The sequence below is a fragment of the Prinia subflava genome, chromosome 3 (genome assembly GCF_021018805.1).
Source record: "Prinia subflava isolate CZ2003 ecotype Zambia chromosome 3, Cam_Psub_1.2, whole genome shotgun sequence".
In the NCBI taxonomy this organism is placed as follows: Eukaryota; Metazoa; Chordata; class Aves; order Passeriformes; family Cisticolidae; genus Prinia; species Prinia subflava.
In genome coordinates this window covers 105,714,347-105,742,325 of record NC_086249.1, presented here as the reverse complement: position 1 = coordinate 105,742,325, position 27,979 = coordinate 105,714,347, and the positions used below count along the sequence as shown (strand labels likewise).

The following is a 27,979-nucleotide window of genomic DNA, read 5'->3' as shown; positions in this document are numbered from 1 at the left end:
AGACTCCTCCTGAGCACTCCCACAGACAGTGACTGCAAACCTCCCTGGGCAGCTCAGCCCAAGGCCTGACCACTCTGCCAGGGAAATTTCCTTTCCAATCTCCAGTCTGAGCCTCCCCTGGTGCAATTTGAGGCCATTTCCTCTCCTCCTTTCCCTGTCCCTCCTGTCAGGGACTTGTGCAGGGCCACAAAGTCCCCCCTGAGCCTCCTTTTCTCCAGGCTCAGCCCCTTTCCAGCTCAGCTGCTCCTCCCAGGATTTGTTTTCCAGCCCCTTCCCATTTTTTTTGCCCTTCCCTGGCCACGCTCCAACCCCTCAATGTCATTTTTGGGTAACTGCACAAGCTGGAAGAGAACCCAACTCCCTGCCCTGCTCTGGCCCAGGTCTGTGTCACTCGTGGGCAGAAGCTGAGTTTATTCCCATTGTTGCTCAGATTTCCAGGTTCAGTCTGAAAGGGAATTTATACCAAGAGGGAAATTAAGCATTTTTTTCCACAGGAAGATCCCAGCTCAGTATTTTCTCAGGGAACAGAGAGCCAGAGTGAAATGTTAACAGCACATCACTGAGGGGATGCTCTGCAGCTCAAAGGAGAGGCTGAGAGGGAGAATTTTCCCTCTGAAAACTTGATTTAGTGTCCTGTAAAACACTCCCAGGCCTGCTGCTTCCCCTGGCACCTCAGGCTCTCAGCCCAGCTTAGGATCCCCTGTCTTGCACAAAGTTTAGGCTGAATCAAAAAAGTTTAAGCTTCAATTTAAGTTATATTTTTATATATACACATAAATTGCTGTGCTTTGCCCTCTTTCCTGCTCTTGGAGGGTGTGTGGGAGTTCCAGGAGCACAGCTCATACCCAAAACATCTGGAATAAACGTGGAGCCCCCAGCAAAAGCAAATCAACTTTTGTCAAACTCATCTTCACCTCGCCAGACACACTGTACAGGAGCTGCTCTTAAAATAACCACCCTCAGGAAAAAAGAGAAATAAACCAGCCAGCCATCCTCATCTCCTTATCTCTGGCACCATTTGGTGATAAAATATTAAAACTGGAAACACGGCTGGTGTTAGAGAATGAAAAGGGAAAAAAGTTTATTAAAGGAGGGTCAAACAGTCACAGGGGCAGGGGCTGAACCAGTCAGGGGCACTGGAGGCAAACTGGTGAGAATTCCCTGCAGAACAGCATTCCCAAATCCAGAGGGATCTCAGGAGGAAATCCCAGAATCCTTAAAACTGGAAAAGACTTTAAGCTCAAAGTCCAGCCATCACCCCATGGTCACCATCAAAGCCCTCAAGTACCACATCCACATTTTTGAACACTCCCAGGGAGGGGTGGCTCTTCCCTGGGTGTCCTGCTCCAATGTTTTACAACCTTTTCCACAAAAATAAAATTCCTGATATCCAATCTAAACTCATCAGGGCTTAATGAGACTGATTAGAGTGTAAAATCTGGTGGCAAGTGACTTAAAAACATAATTAGGCAAATCTGAAGGTAAAGGATGTGAGAAATGGAGTTCCAGGTCCAGAAAGGATTTTAGAAAAATAAAACAGACAAGTGTTATAGAAAATGAAGTAATATATTTACAAAAATAAACACTTTTAAAAATCACATCATGGAGAATAATTACAAGAGAATCACAATTCCAAATGAAGTTTCTGCAGCTTAAATAAAGGTCCTGACCTGAAATGTCCTTTTAAAAAAAATCTCTTTTCTGCAAACCATGGAACTCGAGCTCTCCACTTCAGCAGAACCTTTTGTGTGAGGGTCAGCAAAGAACAAAATTACTCTGATGAATTTTTAAATTATTCTTTGCTGCTCAGGTCCATTAAAAAGAGTAATAATCTGGAAATAATCCCTGAGCAATTGGAGCTGTCACAGCTCCAAGGAGCTCAAGTTGTTCCTAAATTCAGGTTGGAAAGAATCTCAGCTGATTTCTGAAGGATCTTGAGTTCTTCTGAGCGCAGCATTTCCACCAAAGCCAGGTGGGGTTTGAGGTTCTCTTTGTCCCTTTTCAACTGGGAAATCTGGAGAGGAGACAAATGGGATTCAAAATTTTGATTAGTTAATAGGACATGAAGAGAAAATTTGTGGAAATCTGTAGGGATTTTATTGATTATGTGAAATAGTGGGGGTTTAAAATTTCACAAGAGAAACTTTAATAGTAAAAAGGAAAAAAAAAAAGAGGGAAAGGGAAAAATCATCAAAATTCTCACCCACAAAATGACATTGTTCTGAGAATTAAAACAATGTGAGCTCCCTTGTTTTTCCAAATTACCTGGAGAAGGACATGCTGGGTCTCCTCTATCAAAAAGTGGCAGATTTTTGCTGCTGTAGCCAAAGCCTGCTGTTCATTCCTGGCTGAGCTGACATCACCAAGCAGGACCCTCCTCCAGCAGGCACTGGAACCAACATGTTTGAAGAACACAGAATTATTTGCTGCACTCCCCAGCTGGATGCCAAACGTGGTTCTGCTGCCCTGCCCCTCACCTGGGCTCGTAACCAACCCCAGGGATTTATTTTTAGTTCTTAGATCAATTTATTCCACTCAGCAATGAATCTTCAAAGCACAAACAACTCTGAACAAGCCTTTTCTCATTAATTTATTCCCTCATTTCATTTATTCCAAGCCAAATGCAATGGTAATTTTCCATGCCTGATGTTTGAGGCAGATTTGTATTTGGAATAAAAGTCCTGGAGATGGATTTCAGCAACTTCCTTGGCCCTGGAATCCCAGCCTGTGGAACACATGACTCAAGGAAATCAAGCCAGGTTAGGAGCATTTAAAGTTTCATCAAACCAACAGGGAAAAGGCCTGGAGGCTGAACCTTGAGGAAATATCTGGGGCTTCAAATAGAAAGGGACAACAATACAAGAAAGAAAATCACCAAAGCAGGAATCTTTTTTGTGGAAAGGGTTGTAAAACAGCAGGGGAGTGAGTTTACAGGCAGTGGTGTGCTCTGTCTTTCTTCTTTTCTCACCTGAGCTCAACAGAACAGACACAGCAGATCCAAGAGTTGTCCCAGTGTCACTCACAGCCAGCAGAGAGCAAAGAGTGAAGGGAAACAGAAAATATTGAAGGGTCTGGAAAAGGGAGGAGCAGATGAGGGAGCTGGGAAGGGGCTGAGGCTGGAGAAAAGGAGGCTCAGGGGGGACCTTGTGGCTCTGCACAAGTCCCTGACAGGAGGGGCAGGGAAAGGAGGAGAGGAAATGGCCTCAAATTGCACCAGGGGAGGCTCAGCCTGGAGATTGGAAAGGAAATTTCCCTGGCAGAGTGGTCAGGCCTTGGGCTGAGCTGCCCAGGGAGGTTTGCAGTCACTGTCTGTGGGAGTGCTCAGGAGGAGTCTGGAGGTGGCCCCTGGGGACAGGGTTTGGGGGATGCTGGTGGCGCTGGGGTGGCACTGGGTGATCCTGAGGGGCTCTTCCCACCTTGGTGATTCCAGGAAATCCAAGCCAAAGGCACCTGCACATCCACCAAACATTCAGGGGGCCACAACTCACAATTCATCTGCTCCCAGGCTCAGCACCTTGAGGGCTGTGAGGAGCCTCCAGGATGGTCCCTCCCATCCAAAGGTCAGGTTCCTGCAGAGTCAGAGGGATGAGATGGAGTTAAGGTGGGGTTTAGAGTGAGTTTTCTTCCTAAGACACATCAGCCATGGAAATCTCCAGCTTTGATAGTGATGTTTACAAATTCTCCATCTCACCCAAGCAGTGAATTTGCTAAAAACCAAGAAATTATCTTCTTTTTTTGCTGGATTTTGATTCTATAAGCAGTGTTTGACTCCCAGAAAAGGTGAATAAAAATCTCACCAGGAAACAAAAAGCTCCAGATACTTACTCTAGGAAATCATGATCCTTTAGAATGGAAATTTTGCCCTTTCTCTGCTTGTCCAGTGGTGAGAAATACTTGAGGAGAGTATCTGCAGAAAAATATAGTTTAAATATGTATATAAATTGTATGTAAGAGAAACCACAATTATCAGTTCTGAAGTAAGATTTCAACCATATTTTTCATGTAGGACTAAGATCAAAACCTGTTAAATTCTGGTGAAATTCCCAGAATTCTCAAAAGCTATCAGCAATCTCCAGGATTGTGCCCTTATAACAGAAATCCTGACTGACACTGAAGTTATGAAATACTCCAAGCAAGTTCAGTTTGTGAAATTCAGGACTTTAATCCTGAGGTCAATGGTGCAATCTAAGACATCCAGCTGGAATCTCTACACAGATGCTGTTAATAAGCACAATTTTTAAAAATAAAATGGCAAAAAAACCCATTTTAATTAAAAAAATTAAATTGTTCAAGTCTATGCAGAGAGGTGTCAAACCCTTTTCCACTCCCTGAGAATTTCCACGCTCAGTGCTGTGTTATTGTGCCTTTCAATGCATGAATCCCACCTGCTGAGACATAAACACTGCTGTGAGGGTTATCCACAGCAACAAATCCATATTCCAGCAGCAGCCTCTGATTATCATGGGGTCCATAGCAGATAAAAACTTCCTGGTATTTTCTGCACTGTGAATTTGTCCAGATTTCGTAGCTCCTCGTCTGCTCGTTGAACGCAGCCTTGACCTTCGAGGAGTGAAAAAAAAAGATTTTACTCCTGGTAGGGTGAAAAAGGAGTCAAAGTTTGGAATTTGGAAACCCCAGGGGACTGAATCTCTTGTTTAATTGTGGGGATTTCTTGGAGAGACTCCAGATCTGCAAACACAGATGGTTCCATGCAGAGCTGGCCTCCCCTGTGCAGTGTTGGCACCCAGAGCCTGACAGGAGGTGGAAATTCTCTCTGCACTCCCCTCGGGCTGCTCTGAGGCTCCAGCCAGAGGTGAAGTTACACAGGGGCCATGGAACTCGGAATTTGTGTCAGGACAAGGAATTTGTTTTGCTTTTAGGAGCAGATCAGGGGGGTGTTTACAAGTGGCTCTTCCAAAAGCTGCTCTGGATGCAAATCCCCAGCCACCGTGGGCTCTCCCTGTACCTTGGCTGTACTGCATGAATTGAAATATTTAAATTATAGAATCACAGAATGTTTGGAAGGGACCTTAAACATCTTATTCCACCCCTGGCATGGCAGGGACACCTCCCACTGTCCCAGGCTGCTCCAGCCCCAGTGTCCAACCTGGCCTTGGGCACTGCCAGGGATGCAGGGGCAGCCACAGCTGCTCTGGGAATTCCAGCCCAGCCCTTCTCCACCCTCACACGGCAGAATTTTTTCCCAATATCCCACCTAACCCTGCCCTCTGGCACTGGAAGCCATTCCCTGTGTCCTGGCACTCCAGTTCCTGAGGATCTGAGACGTTTTTCCCCTCTGTGATCTCTCCCTGACCTCCCCACACTCCTCATCCATCACATAAATGCAGGTGGCACCGACAGAGTGCACTTAAAAATCAAAAAATTTCCTGATCTATTCTGAGCTTCTTACCTGAATATTTGGGCTGTGGTTTAGCAAATCTAAATATGGTGCCAATGCATAAACATCTGGCTCTAGGGAAAAGCATTCCCTGTGTGGATGTTTCATGTAGATTGTCCTGGTATTTACAGTGCACCAAGCCCACTCCAAAGCACTGTAATTAAAAATAGTTCCTGTGTTCTCAGCAAATAAAGGCTGCAGGGAAGAGAAGAAAGCTTTGGAAGAGCTGAACAGCTCTTGGATCATCGTTTTTTGCTCCTGAGCCTTCTTTTTCAAGGCCTTTGGGAGAAGATTTATTACATCAGGTTCCAAACAAGCAGGGCAAGTGTAAGTCTTGGGTAGAACATCCAGGTAGGGCTTCCATGGAGATTTGTCCCCAGCGTGTTTCTCTGCTATCAAAAACGTGCACAGCGCCAGCAAAGGAGACACGGGGGGCTTCCACCTGGTGGAAAACAAAAATAAAATTAAAAATTAAAAATTAAAAATATAAATATAAATATAAATATAAATATAAATATAAATATAAATATAAATATAAATATAAATATAAATATAAATATAAATATAAATATAAATATAAATATAAATATAAATATAAATATAAATATAAATTAAAAATTACCAAGGCAGCACACCCACAGAGCTGAGATGGGAAATGGACTCAGCAGTGTTTTACCTCTCTCAGAGCTCTTTGGAAGTTATAAATAGCTTTTCTTTGAAACTTCTTTGTAGTCCATCTCCAAGTGCTTTGGCTGATTTCAAAGGGGCAATAAAAGCTGGTTTGTAATAACAATTGCAGGTTCACCCCTTGGGTTGGGTTTTTTTAGGATACACAAGTATTCAATGCCCAGCATGGGGCTTTGTTCCAAATTTCCAATTTGTTCTGAATTTTCCAAAAGGCCCTCACTTTGCAGCCCAGTTTTACCTTCCTTCTCCTATTGAAACTGGCTCACAAATTGCCAAAAAACCATTCCTAATTGACATTTAGGAGCAAGCAGGCTCTGAGGCAGCTCCAGCCTGTGCTCTCTCTCCAGCTCTGCCAAGCTACAAGGGGATGCTCAGTATTAAAATCTTTTCCCTATTTGAGGATTCCACATCCCTGAAATGCTGGGACCACTCAGGATATTCAGCTGAAAGCTCCACCACCCCTTCAGAGGATTCATCTCTGCTGAAAAAACCCCACTGAAGGCCATCAAGTGTCACTTGTCACTTACTTCACAATGTGTCCTCCCAAGCAGCTGCTGAGGACGGTGCCCGTGGTGAGCAAACACTTCTCAGGCAAGGAAATAATCAGATCTCCTGCCTTGGAGGGAGGAGGAAAAAAATTACACACAAAGAACAGTAAAAATCAAGTGTAAAGGACTCATCCAATTACTGTGGTGGTTTCACATTATGGCTGCAACAGTCTAAAAGTCAGAAATTACATTCACAAGGTAATTCTGAGCTTTGCTTGTTGAAAAAATCATTAAATGTCAAAAAATCCCCTGAAAAGGTCCTGCATTAGAAACAGCATCACTCACCTGAAGAGCTTTTGTTGTCATCAATCCTCGTCCTGTCTCTGAAGAAGGAACAAAGCAGGAAATGTAAATAAATGTAGATATGGGAAATCAGTGATCAGATCAGCAAGGAAAAGCTCTGAAAGAACAGACACCGTGTCTTACAAAACATAAATTCAATTATGGGCTGTTCCAGAAAGATCTCATTCCTTTGTTCTCTAATTCTCTTTATTCTTCAGGATCTTTTCCCTGCATATCCTGCAGCATTTGCTGTCCAGTTCTAGCAATTATTCAGCTTTTTTCTTCTCCCACTTATAGCAATTATTCACCTTCTTTTTCTCCATTTTTTCCTCAAACATCCTTTCATCACCAGCTGCAGCTCTTGGTTTCAGAGTTTTAACTAAACTTGAACATTTCTAGTCACAATATTTTTCTCTGATCCATTCTGGTTTTTTCTACTCTGTCTATAATATTACAAAATGTTTTAAATATAACCTACATAAAGAGAAAAAAATATAAGCATAAACTTTACTGTAAACATTACTAAGTAAACCTCAGTTCTTTGCTGATCTTGCTTGGGGATAAAAAGATAAATAAGTTATAGCAAGGTTAAATCCCAAAAACTGTTTTATTAGCACTTCAAATTTTGGCTTTTTCAGGCCTCCATATCTACCTTTTTCATGTTAAATTGACATTCCAAGAATCCTAGGAAGAGTATCAGTAACTGTTGTACATAATTCAAAATCAAAAGCAGGAATCTAAAATTCTTTGAAGATTCAGATTTGTACCACCAATAAGTAAATAAAGCATTACCCCAGAACTCTGCTGGCCTTAAATGACTGTCTTCAAATCCTCTCTCTTTTAGCCACTTCTTAAGTTTAATGTATTCTAGCTTGTGACTGCAGTTGACTAAAAATGGAAAAAAAATTAATGCTATTAAAGAGCATTCTGTTGGACAATAAAGGAAATATAAACATTTTACTGCATAATCAGAAAAACTGTATTTTGGACATTTTAAAGCATAACAGGATAGCAAGAAAGACTCCGATTGAACTAAATAAATGTTGGGTCTCTGGGCACTGGGAGGTCTCAGAGATGTGTGAGTCATTCCGTATATCCAAGGAATTTTAAATAATGTAATATTTGCCATAAGGCAGAAAAGAGAGCTCACAAAATTCACCGTGCTCTGCTTGGGACTGTAAACTAACGCTCAAATATTTGCATATTAAACAAGGTAACATTTATGAAGGTAATTTTTCAAGCACAAAGGCTTTTGAAAATATAAATAACAAAATGACACCTTGAGAAATAATTGGTTATTTCAATATTCAACTTCCAGGTATGACAATACCTCCATCCATAAAACTCTTCAAGTGTTTTCTTCTTCTCTTTCGACCTGTCCGACCTCTGCTTTTCTTCATATTAAACAACAGATTCGGCCTTTTTTAGACAACCTGAATTTAAAATATATATATATAAAAATAACTGATTTAGAAACGTTTAAAGTAATTTTTAAATTTATTACTGGAAGGGTGAGGAAGCCTTGGCACAGGGTGCCCAGAGCAGCTGTGGCTGCCCCTGCATCCCTGGCAGTGCCCAAGGCCAGGCTGGACACTGGGGCTGGAGCAGCCTGGGACAGTGGGAGGTGTCCCTGCTCGTGGAACAGGATAGGATGGGATGATCTTTCATAGATTTATGGAATATCCTGAGTTGGGAAAGATCCACAAGGATTTTCCAGTCCCACCCTGTCCTGCCCAGACCCCCAACAATCCCACCCTGGCATCCCAAAGGCTCCTGGAGCTGTGGCAGCCTCGGGGCCGTGCCCATTCCCTGGGGAGCCTGGGCAGTGCCAGCACCTCTGGGGGAAGAATCTTTCCCTGATTTCCCTCTTCTTGGCAAACCTGCCCTGAACTGAACCTCAGAGCGCAGCTTTTCCCTGCCAGGAGGGAGGGCCCCGGGAGCCGGGATCACCCACAGCCGCTCGGGCTCCTCCAGAGGCCCGCCCTCCGTCCCACCCCGTTCCGCTGGGTTGAAAAGACCTCAGCGATCATCCAGTCCAAATCCTATCCCACATCATCCCATGTCCCCGCCAGAACTGGGAATCCTGTGCTAACCAGCCCCCCATTCCCTGCTCGGCACAAAGCCCCGGGACGGGAGGGAGAGAAGCGGCCCCGGCGGCGCTGCGAGAGCGGGAACGTCCTGAGGGACTGCCCGTGCCCCGAGCACTCTCCCTGGGAGCCTCGCATCCTCCCCTGCCAGCCCAGATTGTGATTCCCGAGTTCCTCCCGGGCTGGAATTGCCGCCCGGTGTCCCAAACCCACCTCCCAAAGGCACACAGGGCCCGACATTCCCTCGCTGTCCCTCTCCGAGAGTCCCCGCCCGCTCTCCCGCCCCTGAGGCGGGGCTGCCCCGCCATTTTAGGGGCGTCCCTATCGCCTTTCCCTGCGGTTTGGTGTGTCTGTTCTTCGGGGATAACGAGTGCTGTCCTCGCTGTGTGGAGCTGAGGGACGAGGGAGAGGTGCTGGAGGTGGGTGTCGGGGTGCTGGGTGTCCCCCAGACCCTTCACCCCCGAGGGCGGCGGGGTTCATGGCGGCCCGCGGGCTCCCTCCCCGTGAGGGGGGAGAGGGAGATCGGCCGTGAGGTGGGAAGGGCGCTCCCGTCCCTGTGAAATCGCTCTGGAGATTCTTGGGAGTGTTACAACCTCCTGCCTCCTTAGGGTTAGAAGTAAATTTGGAAGAAAGGTGGTGATGATGCCAAAAGGGAAGAAACCCAGCGTTTAAACTTGCTTTTATGGGGGGAATGCAGCTTCTTTAAATGCACTGTGTCTGTTAGAAAAGCAGCAAGCGGGTTTTCTGATGTGTTACACAACCAGCCATTGTAGTCCGCCCGTGGTCTGCTGTTTTCCTCCGAAAAGGCTGTAATTGCTCCTCCTGCCTGGCACAGATGACACTACTCTGTCCTTTTTTGTTGTTGTTGTTGTTTGTTTTGTTTTTTTCATGGTTTGGGACCTTAAAGATCGTCCAATTTCAACCCTTGCCATGGACAGCGATACCAGGTTGCTCGTGTTTTGAGCCTGAGGCATTCAGCAAAACTTGAGCTGAACCACTTGAATATTCCCAAAAGATGAAAAGTCTTTCTGTGAGGTGTAAGTGCAGAAAAGCTTACTCCTACAAAAAGTTAATTTAGTACTAAAGATTAGTCACTGACATTTTTTAATCGAGACATTTCGTGCTTGTTTTTTACCCATCACCGGCTGGCTTTTCTTCAGAACACTTTAACATCAGATTTCTCTGTGAATACCTCGTGCTGCCTTAGGAATTTACATGGCTTGCACAGGAATGTTGTTTCACGTAATCCAAGGCGGAATTTTAAATAGTATTTTAAAGAAAAAAACACTTGCCCAGGGAGGCTGTGGACTCCACACTACTGTAAATGTTCACGGCCAGATTGGATGGAGCAACCTGGGAATAATGGATGGTGTCCATGGCAATGAGATGATCTTTAAGGACCTTTCCAACCCAAACCATCCTACGATTCTAATTCCTTTCCAAGCAGCAGTTTTGTCAGGCTGACTGAACTTTTCTTTGCTGCTGGCAGTTCCTGTGACCTTGGCTCGCGTTCCGAGGGGACAATGTCCAGCGTGCCGGTGGCTGTGGTGACAGGGTCCAACAAAGGGATCGGGCTGGCCATCGTGCGGGCGCTGTGCCAGCAGTTCCCGGGGGATGTGTACCTGACCTCCCGCGATCCCGGCCGTGGCCAGGCTGCCGTGGCACAGCTCCAGCAGGAGGGGCTGCGGGCGCTCTTCCACCAGCTGGACATCGACGACCTGCAGAGCATCCGAGCGCTGCGGGACTTCCTGAAGGAGAAGTATGGAGGGCTCAATGTGCTGGTGAACAACGCTGGCATCGCTTTCAAAGGTAGGGAGCGCTCCCTTGGGATGGTGCTGTGGTCTGGAGAGGGCAGTGGATGCACCCAACGCTTCTGTGGCAGTGCCATGCTGCGTTTTTGCGTGGGCAAACTTCCCATCTCAAGTGTGGTGTGAGAGCAGTGTGCCAGGGGAGGCTCAGGTTGGACAGCAGCAGGAATTCCTTCCTGGAAAGGATGGTCAGGAGCTGCCCAGGGAGGTTTGGAGTGCCCATCCCTGGAGGTGGCACTGAGTGCTCTGGGCTGGGGACAAGGTGGGCATCAGGCACAGCTTGGCCTCGATGGGCTGGGAGAGCTTTTCCAGCCAGAATAATTCCATGGTTCTGTAAACACGCTTCCCTGGAGGGTTGTGTTTGCACCACATGGCAATGTTGAGGCACACAGGGCAGCTGAGCTGGGTTGGGTTAATTGCCTCGGTGCCCAGGAGTTCCACCAGGGCCAGGGGAGCCCATCAGCACTGGCAATATTGGCCCTGTGCCTCAGGGAGCTGTGTTTTCTCTCTTCTCCACCCTCATGCTTTGTTCTGTGCTATCTGCTCTGGGATTCCAGCTGATAAAAAAGCACCTTTGTCCCTGGGTGAGTTTTGCTGTCTCAAACTTTCTCAGGCCATCCGGTCACCTCTAAACCAGTTCACTCCAATCCTGCTGTGCTGAGCAAGAATTTAACCCTTTCACCTTCCAGTGGGCAGAAGGGCAGGGAAAGTGGGAAAGACACTGCAGTTCCAAGATGGAAGGATCCATTTTTGTTGTGTGTATGAAATCCAGAATCATGTGAGCTCCAGACAGAGCAAATGACAAATCTGGCTGGTGTTTTTATGGAGGGGATTGTGTCCCTGTGCCCCCTCAGGTGAGAGCCCACCTGCAGAGCTGCCCCAGCCCTGGAATTCCCAGCACAGGGAGGACGTGGAGCTGCTGGAGAGAGCCCAGAGGAGGCTCCAGGATGAGCAGAGGGCTGGAGCAGCTCTGCTGGCAGGAAAGGCTGGCACAGCTGGCATTGCTCAGCCTGGGCAGGAGAAGCTCTGGGGCTTTCCAAGGGGGAATGGCGTCACACTGGAGGAAAGCAGGGAACTCCTCATGCAGTGATGATGTTCTGAAGCTCAGTCACTCTTTTGCCTGTTACTTTATAGGAAAATTGCTTAAAATCAGCTTATTAGGAGGCAGCTCTTAACAGAATTGTCTGAGCTTCAGGGTGTGCTCAGGAAGGATTCCAGCAGCAGTTAAAATATCACCTCCAGATGTTTAGCCTTGACTTTCCTCAAGCTGACAACAACTGAGTCAGCAGTAGGTCCCACAATTTAGGATGTGATAAAGGACCCTGTTGGAACTGTTGCTGTATCAAGCACAGAGGGTGTTACATCTGTGTTTTAATTCTTTTAATTCTTCCCAGATAGGTATTTCTACTCAAGCTTGCTTCTTGCCACACCAAATTTTTGCTGCCATCCCAGAATTTATGCTTTCCTTTCTCAGTTGCAGCATTATGTGCTCTTGCAGTCTGTCAAAGATTAGATTTGCTATTAAGTTTTGTTATTTTGGTATTTTTGTTATTTTGGGCTGCATTTGTCCAGCAAAATCCTAATCCAGCAAAAACTTCCTGTACCAAATGGGGGTGGAGCTGTGGTTGTCTTCTGGATGAGCCTCTCTGGGAAGAGTTGTGTGATAAATTTTCTGAAATCAGGGAGTTCAGGATGTTATAATGTATCCTGTTGGACACATGAGTGGGGTGTGGAGCATAAGAAGTTCTCCCTCACAAGGAAGGGAGGCTGTGGAAGCAGAGTTTGGGGTTCTGTAGGATTTTAGTTCTCCCCCTGCCATAACTCTGGCCATGGCTCATGATCTGGCTTTGTGTGTGAGATTTAAATGCAGATCAGTGATTTGACAAATGAGTGTGGGTCATTAAATGCGTCTGCAATAAAACCCACATCAAATAATGACTTGTTACAATTTCTCTCTGGAATTCTCATGGATTTGGAGACAGTGACACCTGCCCAGTCAGTGCAGCAGAGGAGCAATGCTTGAACTCCTGTTCCTCCTCCAAGTGCAGGATGCAGAGCCCAGGATTCACTGCTGAGCCCTCAGCAACCCCACCCTGCTGGTGGTGATGCCAAGCTGCCACTTGTGTGATGAAATCATCCCCTTGCAGAGCAGCTCCGTGGTTTCCTTGCCTCAGCTCCTTTCCCTGGCTCCAGTTCCCACATTTCACTTGTGAGCACAGATCCCTCCCCTCAGGGCTGATTTGTGACACGAGTATTGCTCAGCTTTGGGCGTACTTGAGGATTTTTGTTTGGTCAGGCTGCACCAAATCCTGCTTCTGCCTTTTCTTACATTTTTTAATTGATCATATGCCTATTTTCCCATTACTAAAAACATTAACCAAGATAAACCTTTGGGATTTGGTAACTTCTATTCAAACAGCGTTCTAATTCTAATTTTTGTTATTTTTTCCCCCTATGACCAGTTAATGACACCACTCCATTTGCAGTCCAAGCTGAGGTTACAATGAAGACAAACTTCTTTGGAACCAGGAATGTTTGCACAGAATTGCTGCCTCTTATGAAGCCTTATGGTGAGTGAAACATAACAAGTAGAGTTTTGTTTGAATTTTGGCCCTTTTAAATGGGAAATCCTGCCCAGTCTCAGGCACTGCACCAATGTTTCAGAGTTTGATGTGGTGCTGGGATGTGTTTGCTGCTATAAATGAAATGTAGTCTCTCCTAATATTTAAATATATCGAGGTTTGCAAGAAAAAAAGAAGTCAAGCAGAGGAAAAATGAGTTTTTATTTCCTGGGGAAGAAGGGAAAAACAGAGTGAGTGAAATTTGGGGAGAGAGGAAACAGTGCCAAAGTTGCAGTCTAATCCTCTTGTACTATGGTGAAGGATGACTGTTAATAATTAAGTCATTAACAGGATTAATTTCTGTGGCTTTTAAGATTAAATCCCCAGAATCACCACCAGAATGGCTGTGAAGTAGTAGGAAAGAGCAGAAACAGTGCAACATAATTTTGGAGATGACTGATTTACTAATTCAGCTGACTTGTTCCTCTTACTGAAGTGCTGGGAGATACATCCTTAAATGTGTAAATCTCCAGGTTTTATTTCTCCTGTAGTAAGAGTGGAGCTGCTGATTGTGAAGCTGTTCCCTGGAGGTTTATCTGAAACTTTTCAGATAAGCAGGTTCACAGCCTAAATTATGTCTCATGGTATTTACTAGAAATAAGAACATTGAGTAAATCTGATTTTCTGTAAGACAACCCACCCACAATATTTTACAGATACTCACCTGAGGAGTGAATCCAGACCTGGAGAGCAGCCCCACTTCAGTGTGGGCTTAAAATGTGTGAAAACGATGAGGTTTTGTTCTGTTTCCAGGTCGGGTGGTGAATGTGTCCAGCATGGTGAGCAGCAGAGCCCTGGGAGGCTGCAGCCAGGAGCTGCAGCAGAAATTCCGCAGTGACACCATCACCGAGGAGGAGCTGGTGCAGCTCATGACCAAATTCGTGGAAGACACCAAGAAAAGCATCCACCAGAAGGAGGGCTGGCCAAACACTGCCTATGGGGTGTCCAAAATCGGGGTCACTGTCTTGTCCAGGATCCAAGCCCGGCTGTTGAACGAGCAGAGGAAAGGGGACCACATCCTCCTCAATGCCTGCTGCCCCGGCTGGGTGAGGACAGACATGGCAGGGCCCAAGGCCACCAAGTCCCCAGAGGAGGGGGCTGAGACCCCCGTTTATTTGGCCCTTTTGCCTTCCTCTGCTGATGCTCCTCATGGCCAGTTTGTCAGTGACAAAACTGTCAGACCCTGGTGAGCTCAGGGGTGGGCCTGAGCTCGTTTTCCTGATCCCAATTCCAGCATTGCCAGCCCTTTTCCCCCTCCCCTGGGATGAATCATGGACACGGAGCTGGGCTGAGGAAGCAGGTGCCTTATGTCTCACCACAGCAGGTTTTTTCAGGATCCAGAGCTGTCCTGGAGGCTGCACAGGGTTTTCTAAAGAGGATGGGGTTGTTTCAGAGCTGTCTGGGGGGATCTGTCTGGGGGGAGACTCAAGACCAGAATCCCTGTTGGACAGACATTCCTTATTATCAGAACTAAATGGAATTAGGTGAAAATAAAAATAGCACTGATCCACCTTTTATGGCCAAACATAATCAGTTGGTGTCATTAATACATCAATAAATAATTACTGACTTATATTCTGGTACTAAATGAATTCTGGTACTAAAAACTTAATTTCATTTTCTGCAGTTAAGTTTGTGGCTGGGGTTTGTGATGTCTGCACTGAATACAGAGAGAATAAACTTCAGACCTGTCACAGCAGAGTGTTCCTCTGTTCCTTTACTGCACAGCCAGAAGTTCCCTTAATAAAATCTGAATTAAGTGCTCTCCACGCAGCAGCAATAAGAACTGTGAGAGATGTGGAGAGCTCTACATTTGTTTCAATGCTGCCTCTTGACTTTCAAACTCTCAGAGTTGAAAAATCGCCTCTTCTGAGGTGAAGGAGCTGGAAACAATTGCCCATAAAGCTGTTGCTGGTAATGATAAATCAATCATGGCCTTGTTAATTGTTAATCAGGCTGGTTTTGACATCGGCCTGCCCCAGAACAGGTTGGGTTGGGAAGCCTTGGAGTGGAAGGCACTGGAAATAAATATTGTGGGGTGTTATTAATTGTTTATCAGCACAGAACAAAGGGCTGGTTATAAATTGGTTTTTTTAAGCATACAGGAGCATTGTTTTTGTGAAGAATTACCTCATCAGTCATGTCCCAGAGCTCCTTGAAGAGAAGGCCAAAAGTTCTCAGGGTAATCTATTCTCTGGGAAGAAAAAGAACTCGGAGGCCTTGGGTTTGGGGAAAAAAATGACAAAATCTGTGTGAAATTTTGGCTGCTACACTGTAACTCAACCCTCCTGATGTGCCACAGAGAAAAACCAGTTCGTGTGTGCCCTTCCAGCTGTGTTACTGGGATCCCAGCAAAGCACGACTCCAGGGGCTCTTGGGTTTAGTCAGGGCTTTAAGAGACTCAATCCAGCGTGGGGAACCTGCCTAATTCCTCATCCCTCAGGTGCTGCCTGAGTCACTGAGCTGCAGAAGCTGCGTGGTGGCATCTCCAAACATTCCAAACACGCCTTGGCCTTTGTTTGGTGCAAGGAGCAGTCTGAGAGAATCCTGGCTACCTTGAGCACAGCCAGGAAACATCCAGTGCTAAACACAAATCAGTTCTGAACTCTGCCCTGGGGTCTGGGAAGCTCCTGCTGAAGTCAAACTCAGGATCTGCTTTGTTGCGTTGTGTTTTAGCTTCACCCAAATTCTAGGTTTGCAATTTTTACAAAAGGTGTCAGACTCATCCTGGGGTGTTTTGTTGGGCTGTAAAACTTTGTGTAGAACCCAGCCTGGAGAAGAGAAGGCTCTGGGGTGACCTCAGAGCAGCTTTCAGTGCCTAAAGGGGAGCTGGGGAGGGACTTTCCATAGGGCCATGGAGTCAGAACAAGGGGGAATGGCCTGGACTCAAAGAGAGCAGGTTTGGATTGGATATTGGGAAGAAATTCTTTATGTGAGGGGGGCAAAGGTTGTCCAGAGGGATTCTAAATCTCCCATCCCTGGAAGTGTCCAAGGCCAGCCTGGACAGGGCTTGGAGCAACCTGGGATAGGAGGAGGTGTCCCTGCCCAGGGGAGGGGGTTGGAATGAGATGATCTTTAAGATCCCTTCCCTTCCAAACCATTCTGTGTTACTTCTGTGCATTTCAAATTCTTAAATTAAGCTCTTTATTAGAGCAACTTCTTCTGTACCAGGGTGGGGAAGCAAAGTGGGAGGGGATGGCTGGAGAGTCACTGGCATTCCTCAGGGAAGTGTTGATCCTAAACAGCTTCCCGTGGGATGGACAGAAGGAAGGACAGGGGACAGACGTGGTGGGGGCTCAGGGGAGGAGAAGCAGCAGCTGGAGGTGGGAACACGAGGCAGAGCGTGTTGGTCACTCAGGAAAAAGCCCTGCCCTGGAAGAGGGAATGTGCCCTGGGATGGGGCAGAGTGCCAGGGCAGGGCTTTGCACAGAACTGGTATTGTCCAGCCCAAATGTAGCAATTATTTATTTCCTTTCTTTCTTTTTTTCTTTTTTTCTTTTTTAACTGCCTCCCCCTCTCCTCTCCCAGGGCTGCTGTGTGGGAATTGTTTTGTTGCCCTCAGATTCTGACACCCTTGCCCGGTGTCAGCTTTAAGGGTTAGGAAGGGATGAAATAATAACAAGATAACCATGGGCTGTTGTCCTGCACAACGATTCTACACGTGATTTACTTTTCATGGCATGTCACCACCACTGAAGGAGAATCGTGGAATCACCGAATATCCAGGTTGGAAGGGACCTTAAAGATCATCAGCTCTACCCTCTGAGAAAGTAATTGGAAAACATCCTAAGAAATACACCATATTTTAGGACATAAATGTCTTATCATAAGGAAATCATCCAAAATACAAATTCTTTGCTCGGTCAGGAATGTGCTTAGAAGCTCTGACCAGCATTTCCAAGAATAATTCTAAAATTTAGAAATTGAAACTTGAATTGGTGGCATTGCAGTTCAGAAAGGTTAAATTCCTAAAATCTAGCTAGGAAGGGGAGAGGCAGGTGGTACCAAGGAAGGAAAACAGTAAAACAGTACATTAATGTACTTATTGTATCTAGTGTAATGTAACTTAATATTTAATGTTACTTAATGCCTCATGTAATCAGGGGTCATTGCTGAAACAGTATCCATCCAAATCTGAACAGTTTCTCTTCTCTCACCTTGAAGAAATGAATAAATGCATTTCCCCTGATTTTTTCTCCCAGCTGCTTTGAACAATTGGGATTTTCTGCCTGGAGGTTAAAAAAAAATTTAAAAAATTTAAAAAAAAGGGAAGGGAAAAAAGGGGGGGAAGTGGAAAAGGGAGGGAAGAGGGAAAAGGGGAAGAGGGGAAGGAATGGCAAAGGAAAAAAATAAAAGGGAGGAGGAAGAGAAACTGAGGTTAAATAAAATGTTTCCACAGTATATGAATAGTTGTCGGGCTCGATTCTGTATTTTACTTCCCACGGGTATTTTGATTTTGTTTGGTTTGTTTGTTCCTTGGCTTTGCTGTCACAGGACTAAAAATCCTCCAGCACAATCACTTTCTTCCAAGCAAACAGATGGCTCCTTGCACCGAACTCGAGCCCTCTGTAAATGCGACATCCGACCTTTCGTAAAAAACATAAAAATTACCCAAAACTGCTTTTTTTCCCCTAAATCCAGCTGGACCAGCAGCGAAGCTGGAGGCGCTGGCGCTGCGTTACCTGCAGGGCGGGTCCCGGCGGGGCGGGCACAGGTGAGGCTGTCCTTGTTCCCAGAGCACGGGGGCACTGCGGGGAGAAGGGAGCTCCGCTGCTCCCCGGGGCTCTCCCGGTGCATCCCGGAGCTCTCCCGGTGCATCCCGGAGCTGTCCTGGTGCATCCCGGAGCTGTCCCGGTGCTTCAGCGGTTCTCCCGGTGCATCCCGGGGCTCTCCCGGTGCATCCCGGGGCTCTCCCGGTGCATCCCGGAGCTGTCCTGGTGCATTCCGGAGCTGTGCCGAGGCATCCCGGGGCTCTCCCGGGGCTTCAGGGGCTCTCCCGGTGCATCCCGGAGCTGTCCTGGTGCATCCCACGGTTCTCCCGATGCATCCCGGGGCTCTCCCGGTGCATCCCGGAGCTCTCCCGGTGCATCCCGGGGCTCTCCCGGTGCTTCAGGGGCTGTCCCGGTGCATCCCGGGGTTCTCCTGATGCATCCCGGCGCTCTCCCGGTGCATCTCGGGGCTCTCTCGGTGCCTCCCGCGGCTGTCCCTGTGCATCCCAGGCTCTCCCGGTGCATCCTGGAGCTCTCCCGGTGCATCCCGGGGCTCTCCCGGTGCATCTCCGAGCAATCCCGGGGCTCTCCCGGTGCATTCCGGGGCTCTCCCAGTGCATTCCGGGGCTCTCCCGGTGCATCCTGGAGCTCTCCCGGTGCATTTCCGAGCTATCCCGGGGCTCTCCCGGTGCGATGCGGCCGCGGGGGGAGCGCGGAGCCGCCGTCCCCGGCCGCGCCGCCAGAGGGCGCTGAGCGGCCCCGCCCGCCCCCCGGGCTGTACCATCTCCCCGCAGTGGGGGCGCACGCAGGTGACGCGCTGCGGGCTGTGGCGCGACGCGACAGCGGGTGACACCAGAAAAAAGGTGACAGCGACAGCGAGTGACAACGACAGCGGGTGACAAGGCCGGCGGCCTCAACTAGTCGGGATAGCTGGAACCCTCCCGCACCGCGATGCCTCGGCGCTCCCCGCGCGGCCCCGCTGTGGGCCTGGCGGCGCGGGCGGGGGCGGCGTTCCACAGGGCCCGGCTGCCATAGAGACTGCGGGCTGCTGTGGGGCCGGCTCTGCATAGACACTGCGGGCTGCTGTGGGGCGATGCTCCGTAGGGCCGGCTCTCCGTAGGGACCGCGGGAGCCGCTCCCGCCCGCCGCCGCCCGGGCTCCCACAGTCGCCCCGGGAGGAGCGGGGCCGCTGCGCAGGTACGCGGGGCGGGGAGGGGACGGGAGGGGACCCGGCGGAGGGGGCAGCGCTGCCCAGGACGGAGCCCCGGGAACGGCAGGGTTTGGAAGGGATCACCCACTCCACACCTGCAGCAGGTGACACCGGAGGGCGGCCGGGTGGGTTGGGAATGGCTCCAGGCAGGGAGACCCTCGGCATTCCCAGGAATGGGCACAGCCCGAGGCTGCCGGAGCCTTTGGGCAGCGCTGGGATTGCTGGGGGTCTGTGCAAGGCTTGGACTGGATGGTCCTGCTGGATCTTCCCCACCTCTCCCTGGGCAGCTGTTCCAGTCCTCTGCCACCTCCATGGAACGAAGCTTTTCCTTGTGTTGAGGTGGAATTTCTTGTTTTAATTTATGGCCACTGCTCCTCGTCCTGGCACCATCAGGGGTGGATGTTGATGAATGATTATTTACATCAGGGTAGACTAAGGAAGTTTGGGATTTGGGATTTGGGTTATGTGCCTAAAGGTCACTGGCAAGTGGCTTTTGTATGGCTTTTCAATTATTTTGTATTATTATTTCTTTTCCTGCCTTTGTGTCCGAGCACAAACAAGATCTATTTGCCTTATTTATATTATTGGATTTTATCAAACCTCGCTGACATCTGGCAGGAATATCAATCCACACTAAACCATTACTTCCATCCCCGCTTTCCTGGGTGGAAATCAAGTATTACCTGTCTTTTCACTGCGAAAAATCCGAATTAAATCTCCTGAGAGCCGAGGTGTCCTGTCAGCAGGCCAGCTGCCTGATTTTACATGAGCCACACAAATCTCTTCCTCATGGAAGTGGCAGCAGCCTTGACTTGGCAGAGAGCAGCTGGAAAAACTTCCCAAAGCTCCTGCTTTATTCTCTGGAGCAGAAACAATCCCATGATTGAGATCCTTAGATGAGATGAGGGAAATAGGCTTCCATTTCTTGCCCAGGCTTTGTATCAGATTACTCTTAATTTTTGCTGACAGTATCTTGCAGCTTTTCCACTTTGTTGGGTTTTATGGGAGGATTGACTTTCTTTCTTTTTTTTTTTTTGGAACGAGGAGAGCTGGATCCCAGATAAATGTTATTCCCTGATTTCACTCTCTCTGCTGTGAGAGGCACTGCAAACATCCTGATAAGGACAAAATCAAATCCTCTCTGTAGCCAAACAAACCAGCCCAATCTGGCCCCGATGACATTGTGTGATAATTTTATTTTTCCATGGCTTGGCTGGCACAGAGTGGTTTTATTGGCAGTGCCTCAATCCTGCTCAGGGGAGTGCACAGGTGCCTTAAACCTGCACTTAAAATCCTTTCTGTTTTATCATTTCATCCAGCATTTTTCTGGTTTTGAGAGTTTCCTACCAAAGCCCTTCTACTGATGGAGTTAAGGTTGTTTATTACGACATATTTAATGTTTTAAAGGACGTGGAGGATGGCTTGGGTTTATTTTTGTCTCCTAACAGCGGGAGACTGAACGCAGATGTCCTTCAGAAATGTGAAATATTTTGTTACAGAGCTGTGATTTCTTTTCTGTATCAGTGATGCAGCAGGGATTGACCTAACCCCAAACCTAAGCATATTTAAACTATTCTAGAAGAATATTTTTTATGTTTTCTAACAGAACTGCTGTCAGAGGTAGCAAAGGAGAGAAGGAAGGATTTTTAAGTAGGGAAAATCCAACCATGCTTGGATTCCATTGTTCTAAACGAGATGTAATTGAATTTTTAACCTAAATGCCTTGCAAAACACAGGAAGATGAGGTCTGAAGAGCTGATCTTTAAATATAAAAATATCTGGAAGTGTTTTGTTGAAATACAGCAGGATTCCAATGCATGGCTTGGCATTTTGGCACAACCCCTTGGACTCGGACTGGAGCATCTGCTGCTGCCAAGCTGAGCTGCAGAGCTCCGAGAGCTCCTCCTGTCTCAGGGTTGCTGTTCCCTGGGAGTTTCCTCTGGGTTGCTGTTCCCCGAGGTAATCAGGTTTTCCGTCTTTGCCCTAAGTGTTTCACACCGAAGGTAGAGCAGACAAGCTGAGTCCCCAGTCCGTGTTTCCAAGGGTGTTTATTCTTCATTATCTCGGCTCTGCAGGGCGTCCCCAGCAGAGCAGGACACACGGGGGACTGGGCGGGTCAGAGGGTCCCGGACCCTTTATACCATTCCCTGACCCAACCACCTTCCACAATGAACTTTTTATTTACAGAATCACACCAATACTTACTACCTATGTTAACATGTCATTTCTACTCTAAACCAATCCTTGAGATCCAACTCAGCAGAAAATAGGGGAAAAGAACAAGAACAAGGAGGACAGGACCACTCCCCAATTCCTCCATCTTGCCTCTTCAACCCCATATGCTAAAAATCCTAGATTCTACATTTACACTCTGTGATAAACTAAATACTACTTATTTTGAATTCTCTCAGCTTGTGATTCTTCACACACTGTGGGCATTCACTGCCATGGCAGGGATCAGAGGCAGTGTCCCCCTGGGCTCTGTGTGAGGCTGGCTGAGCCCCTGTACAGATCCCAGACCCCCTGTCCTGTCTCCAAACCCTCCAGGGTGGCCAGAGGGATGTCCTGGACTCCGACACTCCTGCTGTGTGCTGAGAGCCCTCGAGCAGGATTCCTGTGGGAGCTGTGTTTGCACGGGGAATATTTCCCATTCCGAGCTCGCGGTGACCTTGCAGAGCACAGGGGAGGAGTTGGGAAGGCGATTCCCAGCTCCGAGGGAGACTTTGGGATCCTCCCCTTTGTTATTGTGTGAAATCCACGTGCATGGGAGGGAAAAACACGTTCAGGAAAAACAGATTTGACTGCAAATGTTTTGGAAGAGGCACTGAGGAGTCAGAGTCACGCCCAGGGAATTATTTTTAACTTTGTGTTGAAATTTTGATCTTTGTTTGTTGTGTTGTGAGTGCTTCCCCATATTTATCATCTCAGATACTGCAGAGCTGAAATTTGGGTGATTTTTGTAACTCTTTGCATGTTTTAGTTCACCAGGAGGCCCCACCCTGCTATGAGAAGCCAAGATGGATCCAGAAGAGCAGGATTTACTTGGGGATTACAGATACAGGAATTATTCCTCAGCAATTGAGAAAGCCTTGAGGAACTTTGAATCATCCAGTGAATGGGCAGATCTGATCTCTTCCCTTGGCAAACTCAATAAGGTACAGTGTGAGGGGAATTTTTATCATTGATTTGTGATATTTGTAATATTGTGAACTTGTCTGTCTCTCCCAGCACTGGGAAAAATTGAAAATTCACGCAAGGAAAATAATGAAAGGAGCTAAGTCTGTATTTTTTAATATAAATGTGAGAAATTCTGATGAAAACAGCAGAGCTTTCCTGCAAATGATATTTGCTGTCTTTATGCTGCTAAATTAATTTAATTTTTGCATCAAAGAAACCCTCACTCTCAAGCAGCTAAAAAGCTTTCATAGAAAACAGGAAGTGACAAGTTTTAGAATATTTTCTGAGTCAAAGCTTTTATTTAAAGGTCACATTTACTTGGCTGTGCTCTTCCCTTGGATTGGGGAAATTTGGTGTTTTTTGCACGACCATGGAGAGAGACAGAAATATTGTTTTGTGACAGGAGTTCCACATTTCTGCCTTCCCTTTTTCCTCACGATTCTGGCTCTCATCAAGAGCCAGAAGCCTTCAAAAATGTTTTTCCCAAAAGGGAAAATATGAAATCATTCGAGTGAGGGGTAGGCTTTGATCTTTTCTCTTGACCTAGATGAACACTGAACTGCTGAGCACCCACCTGAGCCTCTCATTCAGCTACAGAATTGCCCAAATCTGTGGCAGCAGAGGAGAAACCACAGGAAAAGCTTTCAGCTCATCCAGCACTCCATCTGCTGTGGGGGTTTTTATGGATTTAATCTTTTTAGGAGCTTAACAATTGGTGGAGCAAATCATCCCCAGTGTTCATCCCTGTGTGTTATCCGAAAATCAGGATGGATGTTGCAGGGGAAGGTGTTGCCAAAGGAAAAATAAGACGTCAGCAACCATTCCCTGAACTCCTGGGCTTTGATCTCTGCCAGCCTCAAATATAAATATTAATTTTGAGTTTGATCAGGGTTGGGGGAGGTGTTGCTGACAGAAAAACCTCGTTTTCCCTGCAGTCAGTGGTGGAGGTGCAGGAGCAGGAAGGAGATGAGTGATAAAATTGTTTTTACAAGTTACACATGGTTAAATCAAAGGTCCTGGGGGTCACTTTGTGCAGGGATGACTGAGATCATTCACACATGAAAACTCTGAGAAAGGGACAAAACACACAAAATCAACAAGCTCAGGAGTTCTTCTCCAGAGCAGTGGGAAATCTCTTCTTGCCCATATGGGTGTAATATTTTATTAAGACTTTTCCTCCTTTGGGACACAAATGCTCTCTTATTTCCATAAAGCTCAGTGACATCACCCTCCAGGCAATCCAGGGTCTGAAAAATGCAAGACAGGCTCTTAGTCCTTAAAAATGAGCTAAAAAAAATGCAAGACAGGCTCTTATTCCTTAAAAATGAGCTAAAAAAATGGAGCTTGGTGAGGAGAAACAACCCTGCAGCTTCTCTGCTGTTCCTTGGTGATCTTCAAACCTCTTCTAACCTCAATAATTCTACCCAGGAGAAACTGGAGCTTGTTTTTGAGTTTCTCTGTTGCTTCTACAGCTCAAAATAACATTTTCTGGTGACTTGCAGAACCAGGGGAGCAACATCTGAATGCTCAGTTTGCAGATCTGCAGAGATTTGATCATTTCAGGGGATGAGATTTATGTGACTTGACACAGCTTCAGCACAGACAGCTTCACCTTGAGTTGCTTTTAGACAGGCAGAGGAATAAAGGGGTTTATTTTGTTGTTTTGTGACTCATCTCTTGCTTAAAGTAGGTCAGAGAAATGTCCTAAAATTGTGTGTGTTCCTTGTGAGTTTTATGGGGAGCCTGAGGAGTCGCTGCAGTGTTACCCAATTTTTGGGGCTGTTTTTTTGGATTTCTGAGGTCAGGAGAGATGAATCCCCCTTCAAAGGTAAAAAACTGCAGGGACCATGAGAGAATGGGCAGAATTTACTCATTTATTTTACACCCCAAACTTCTAAGGGAAAAGATCTTGGGGGGTTATTTAGAATAAAGTGGCTGTAATAAATCATTTGAGAAATGAGAAACAGTGGAAAGTAATATTTCTATTAATTTATTTTATTTTATATTATTTTTAATTTATATTTATTTTATATTATAATAATTTATATTTTTATATTTTATTTTTATTTTTATCTATTTAATTTCTAATTAATTTCTAGTAATATTTCTAATATTTCTACTGCTTTCCTTACAACCAATTTTAAAACCAATTCTCCTACTTTAAAATTAATTCTGTTCATGGTATTTCTATGGAAGCTGCAGCTCTGTTTGGAATTCTTTTTTTATATTTTATATTTTTATATTTTTAAGAATATAAATGGGCAGATGCAAATGGGTGGAGGAAACAGGCAGTAAATATGGATGTCAATATTTTATTAAAGAGGTTTCAGCTTCATTTTCAGTGAGAAATCACTCTCATACTTGGATAAAAAAGCTGCTGGGGTGGAGAGATGTTGCCTTTTAAACTTAATTATAAACTTTTAAACTTAAAAATTTAAACTTCACCTATAAACATAGGTGAAATATTTGTCAATGAAACAATGACAACAATGAAACAATTGTTTTTATATCCAAAATGCCTGTCACTGCTTTCAGAGTATAAACAAATAGCAAATATTTATAAAATGTTCATATACAGGGAATTTCAGGCAATTAAGAGGAGAACAATATGATGAAATTAGGAAAATGCAAACACACAGTTTGCCAGCTTTAGGGCTTTTTATTCAGATGATAAACATTTGTTTTCCATCCATTTCCACTCTGGGTGTAGGCAAGTGGCAGATAAATGGCAAAAAGAACTGAGGAGTGGAAAATACTGGATTTTGGATTGGTAAGGAAACAGGGAAAGGAAAGGTTTAAAACATCCCTGGGGTTTGTGGTGCTGAGGAATTCCCAGGGGAGCTGAGGCTGCCCCAGGATCCCTGGAAGTGCCCAAGGCCAGCGTGGGTGGCCTTGGAGCAGCCTGGGACAGGGGAAGTGTCCCTGCCGTGGCCAAGGTTGGAGATAAATTATCTTTAAAGTCCCTTCCAACCCAATCCATTCTGGAATTTTAGTATTATTTGCTCTAAAAAAGCACTTTCAAACTGCTTTTTTATATCCTGGGGTATAACACAACTCTGGAAATCCAAGTTCCAACCTTTACTCTGCAATTTCAAAGCGATTTTTTTATAAAATTAAACATCCAACAGAAAAGAAATCTGGGACTCTTTGGTTCTGAAGGCTTTTCTTGCCTCAGAAACTTGGAGGTGAACCTGATCTCACCCAAATCCTTGTTCTGTTCGGAGGAGAAAGAAAAACAAACCCTAAAACTCCCTGCAGTTGTACTTTCATTTTATTTGGACAGCAGCACTCAGTGTCACAGTCTGGCTGTTCTGGAGGGAGAGAAGAGGAGGATTCTTCTGCAAAGGGATTTAATGAGAGCAGCCATTAATTAACCACTTGCTTCATCTGAACACTCAGCCATGCAGGGCTTTATACCAGCAAATTCTTTATAAAATACCAGCAAATGTTTATAGCAGCTGCTGCCTCAGGGACAGACCTATGCTGTCCTTATTTTTACTTTTTACTTTTGACAAGTTCCTTTATTTTTTTCCCCAAACCCAATGGACAAATGCAGGATTGGGGATATTTTAAGCACCTTTTCTCCCCCTTTTCAAATACAGCTCCAGCTCCTGCTTTCCTTACAACCAATTTTAAAATCAATTCTCCTACTTTAAAATGAATTCTGTTCATGGTATTTCTATGGAAGCTGCAGCTCTGTTTGGAATTTTTTTTTTTTACTTGGAAAATGAATCAGTGGAAAACAGAATCACAGGTTCTTCTTCTCCCCCTCTCCTCACAACCATTGTTGTTTAAACAAGAATTGTTTAATTGAAGATCTCAGAAATTGATGCTGCATTTTCCAGGAATTCTAGTGATGGAAATAAGAATATTTACTTGATTTGCATGGAGTTTTTATCATTATTTTTAATGGATTTCTAGTGCAGAAGGAATTAAACCAGGAACTGAGGAAATGCAAATATCCCTCTGTGCATGTGGTTTAATTTTAAGACACAGGTGCAAAAAATAGCAGGTTTTCCTTTTGCAGACAATTCTGTATTTTTATAGCCCAAATTCAGAGGAATTCTGAGCATCCTTAGGTGTTAGTGTTGGAAAAAAAGGTGTGGGATGGGACCTTGAGTTTATTCCCCTTTACCAGCCAAAGTTACAATTCCAGCATTCCTGGATCCCGACTCTTGGTTCATTTTTCTCTTGTGGGAGCTCAGGATATTTAAAATTGCAACTTCTCAATTTTGCCTGTCAGCTCGAGGAGGTTAATTAGCATTGAGAAATCTGTCTGTTATCACCTCACTCTCATTATCCCTCTGCTAATTAACGCCTTTCAAACCTTTCAAAATCCTCGGATCTGCAATTCTGGGGAAGCTGGAAGAACCTGAACCTTCCAGCAGAGCAGCAGCAGGGCTCACTGGGAGGGCACTGGGGCAACCACAGCCTTCTGAAATGCTGTAATGGGCTTTAAAATCCCCGAATCTGCTGGGAGATGTGGGACAAATGGGAATTCTTTAATAAAATAGGATATTGGGAAGGAATTCCTGGCTGGGAGCACAGGGAAGCTGTGGATCCCTGGAGGTGTCCAAGGGTATTTGGGATGGGGCTTGGAGCACCCTGGGATAGTGAAAGGTGTCCCTGCCCATCCCTGCATGATCCTTAAGTTCCCTTCCAAACCATTCCATGATTCTAAATATTCCATTTTTCTATCCCTCATGTTTGGGGAAGGGAGTTTTTATTTCCTTCAAACCCTTAGGAAATGTTGGAGCCAAACCCGGATTATTTCTGTGGTGGATTCCCTGTGTAACAAACAGTGAATGTTTCCATTTTCTGCCTGGTTGATATTTAAATTCAAGCTGTTGGAATATTAAGATGGTATTTGTTCAGTCTGAGAGGGAAAATATTTACCAGTGGCCTCCTTTTTTGTAATTAACTCCTTTTATATCTATAAATATACAGAGAGGGTGTGGGCAAGTACGTGCCAAGCAATATAAATAGAGAGTTTCAAAGTCCAGCTTTCCAGAAATCTTCAAAGTTCTTACAGCTCTTAAGGATTTAAATGTTGAAATGTTATTCCTCTTGTAACACATGGGTAAATGTCTCCAATATAAAAGGTATAAAAAAAGCAAATTGTACAAATGTGTGAAATCATGGTTTATTTTTGGATTCTGGTTTTTATCATCCATTAAATGCAGCTCTGCCCGTGCTGGGGGAGGGAAGGAGGGCAGTGAAGTGGCTTTGGGTGACATCTGTGTGTCTGCCAGGATGGGGTGACATCTCTGTTTGCTGTTGTTGTAAACTCTCAACCTTTTTTGCTTCTCTAAATTTCCTGCCAGCTGCTCTTACTGAAAGGTGTGGATTTTATCTCCTCCCCTTCCTGCTCAGGAGTGCTCAGGGTTGGGTGACCTGGTTTAGATTTATTCCAGGAAGAGCGATTCCACTTTCTGCTGCTTTTCCAAGCAAA

General features: G+C 45.8%; 3 protein-coding genes and 2 long non-coding RNA genes across 12 annotated transcripts in view; 3 read left to right on the top strand and 2 right to left on the bottom strand.

The window, feature by feature from the left end:
* SETD4 (SET domain containing 4) overlaps nt 1-9,283 on the bottom strand; it is a 263,375-nt gene extending 254,092 nt beyond the window's left edge. Inside the window, exons 1-11 of one of the 6 annotated variants that reach the window (XM_063393224.1) lie at nt 9,216-9,283; nt 8,246-8,348; nt 7,708-7,803; nt 6,919-6,956; nt 6,613-6,701; nt 5,411-5,840; nt 4,386-4,560; nt 3,826-3,907; nt 3,489-3,569; nt 2,266-2,389; nt 1,079-2,014 (exon numbers count right to left, since the gene is read on the bottom strand). In XM_063393224.1, coding sequence (XP_063249294.1) covers nt 1,880-2,014; nt 2,266-2,389; nt 3,489-3,569; nt 3,826-3,907; nt 4,386-4,560; nt 5,411-5,840; nt 6,613-6,701; nt 6,919-6,956; nt 7,708-7,803; nt 8,246-8,315 — 1,320 coding nt within the window. In that variant the 5' untranslated portion in view covers nt 8,316-8,348; nt 9,216-9,283 and the 3' untranslated portion in view covers nt 1,079-1,879. Of the gene's footprint in view, nt 1-1,075; nt 2,015-2,265; nt 2,390-2,477; nt 3,570-3,825; nt 3,908-4,385; nt 4,561-5,410; nt 5,841-6,612; nt 6,702-6,918; nt 7,034-7,707; nt 7,804-8,245; nt 8,349-9,215 lie in introns of those variants that run through there. The other 5 variants (XM_063393226.1, XR_010079777.1, XR_010079778.1 and 2 more) reach the window with 5 other exon arrangements.
* The window catches only part of LOC134548433 (uncharacterized), a 101,286-nt gene that overhangs the window by 38,163 nt on the left and 35,144 nt on the right, over nt 1-27,979 (top strand). The gene's annotated exons all lie outside the window — the stretch shown is intronic.
* On the top strand, nt 9,282-15,130 carry LOC134548431 (carbonyl reductase [NADPH] 1-like). Its single transcript, XM_063393228.1, has 4 exons — nt 9,282-9,421; nt 10,492-10,811; nt 13,273-13,380; nt 14,185-15,130. Exons 2-4 carry the CDS (start codon nt 10,526-10,528, stop codon nt 14,619-14,621), a joined length of 831 nt encoding a protein of 276 aa, XP_063249298.1. The 5' UTR covers nt 9,282-9,421; nt 10,492-10,525; the 3' UTR covers nt 14,622-15,130.
* LOC134548437 (uncharacterized) lies at nt 14,844-18,726 on the bottom strand. Its single transcript, XR_010079785.1, has 2 exons — nt 18,114-18,726; nt 14,844-18,017 (listed from the first exon to the last, which is right to left on the bottom strand). It is a non-coding gene; the product is annotated as an uncharacterized LOC134548437 (long non-coding RNA).
* Nucleotides 18,920-27,979, top strand: part of DOP1B (DOP1 leucine zipper like protein B) — a 44,204-nt gene continuing 35,144 nt past the window's right edge. The window contains exons 1-2 of one of the 3 annotated variants that reach the window (XR_010079768.1): nt 18,920-19,337; nt 22,331-22,505. Coding sequence is in view for 2 of the 3 variants with exons in the window: in XM_063393219.1 (XP_063249289.1) it covers nt 22,368-22,505 (138 nt within the window). In the remaining variant the exon portion in view is untranslated. The remainder of the gene's footprint in view (nt 19,338-22,330; nt 22,506-27,979) is intronic. The other 2 variants (XM_063393219.1, XM_063393218.1) reach the window with 2 other exon arrangements.

Excerpts from the sequence above, each read along its gene's own strand:
- LOC134548431 (XM_063393228.1), top strand. The coding sequence starts at position 10,526 with ATGTCCAGCGTGCCGGTGGCTGTGGTGACAGGGTCCAACAAAGGGATC. Across the intron at positions 10,812-13,272 it reads CGCTGGCATCGCTTTCAAAG|TTAATGACACCACTCCATTT; the intron begins GTAGGGAGCGCT and ends CCCTATGACCAG. Across the intron at positions 13,381-14,184 it reads GCCTCTTATGAAGCCTTATG|GTCGGGTGGTGAATGTGTCC; the intron begins GTGAGTGAAACA and ends TTCTGTTTCCAG.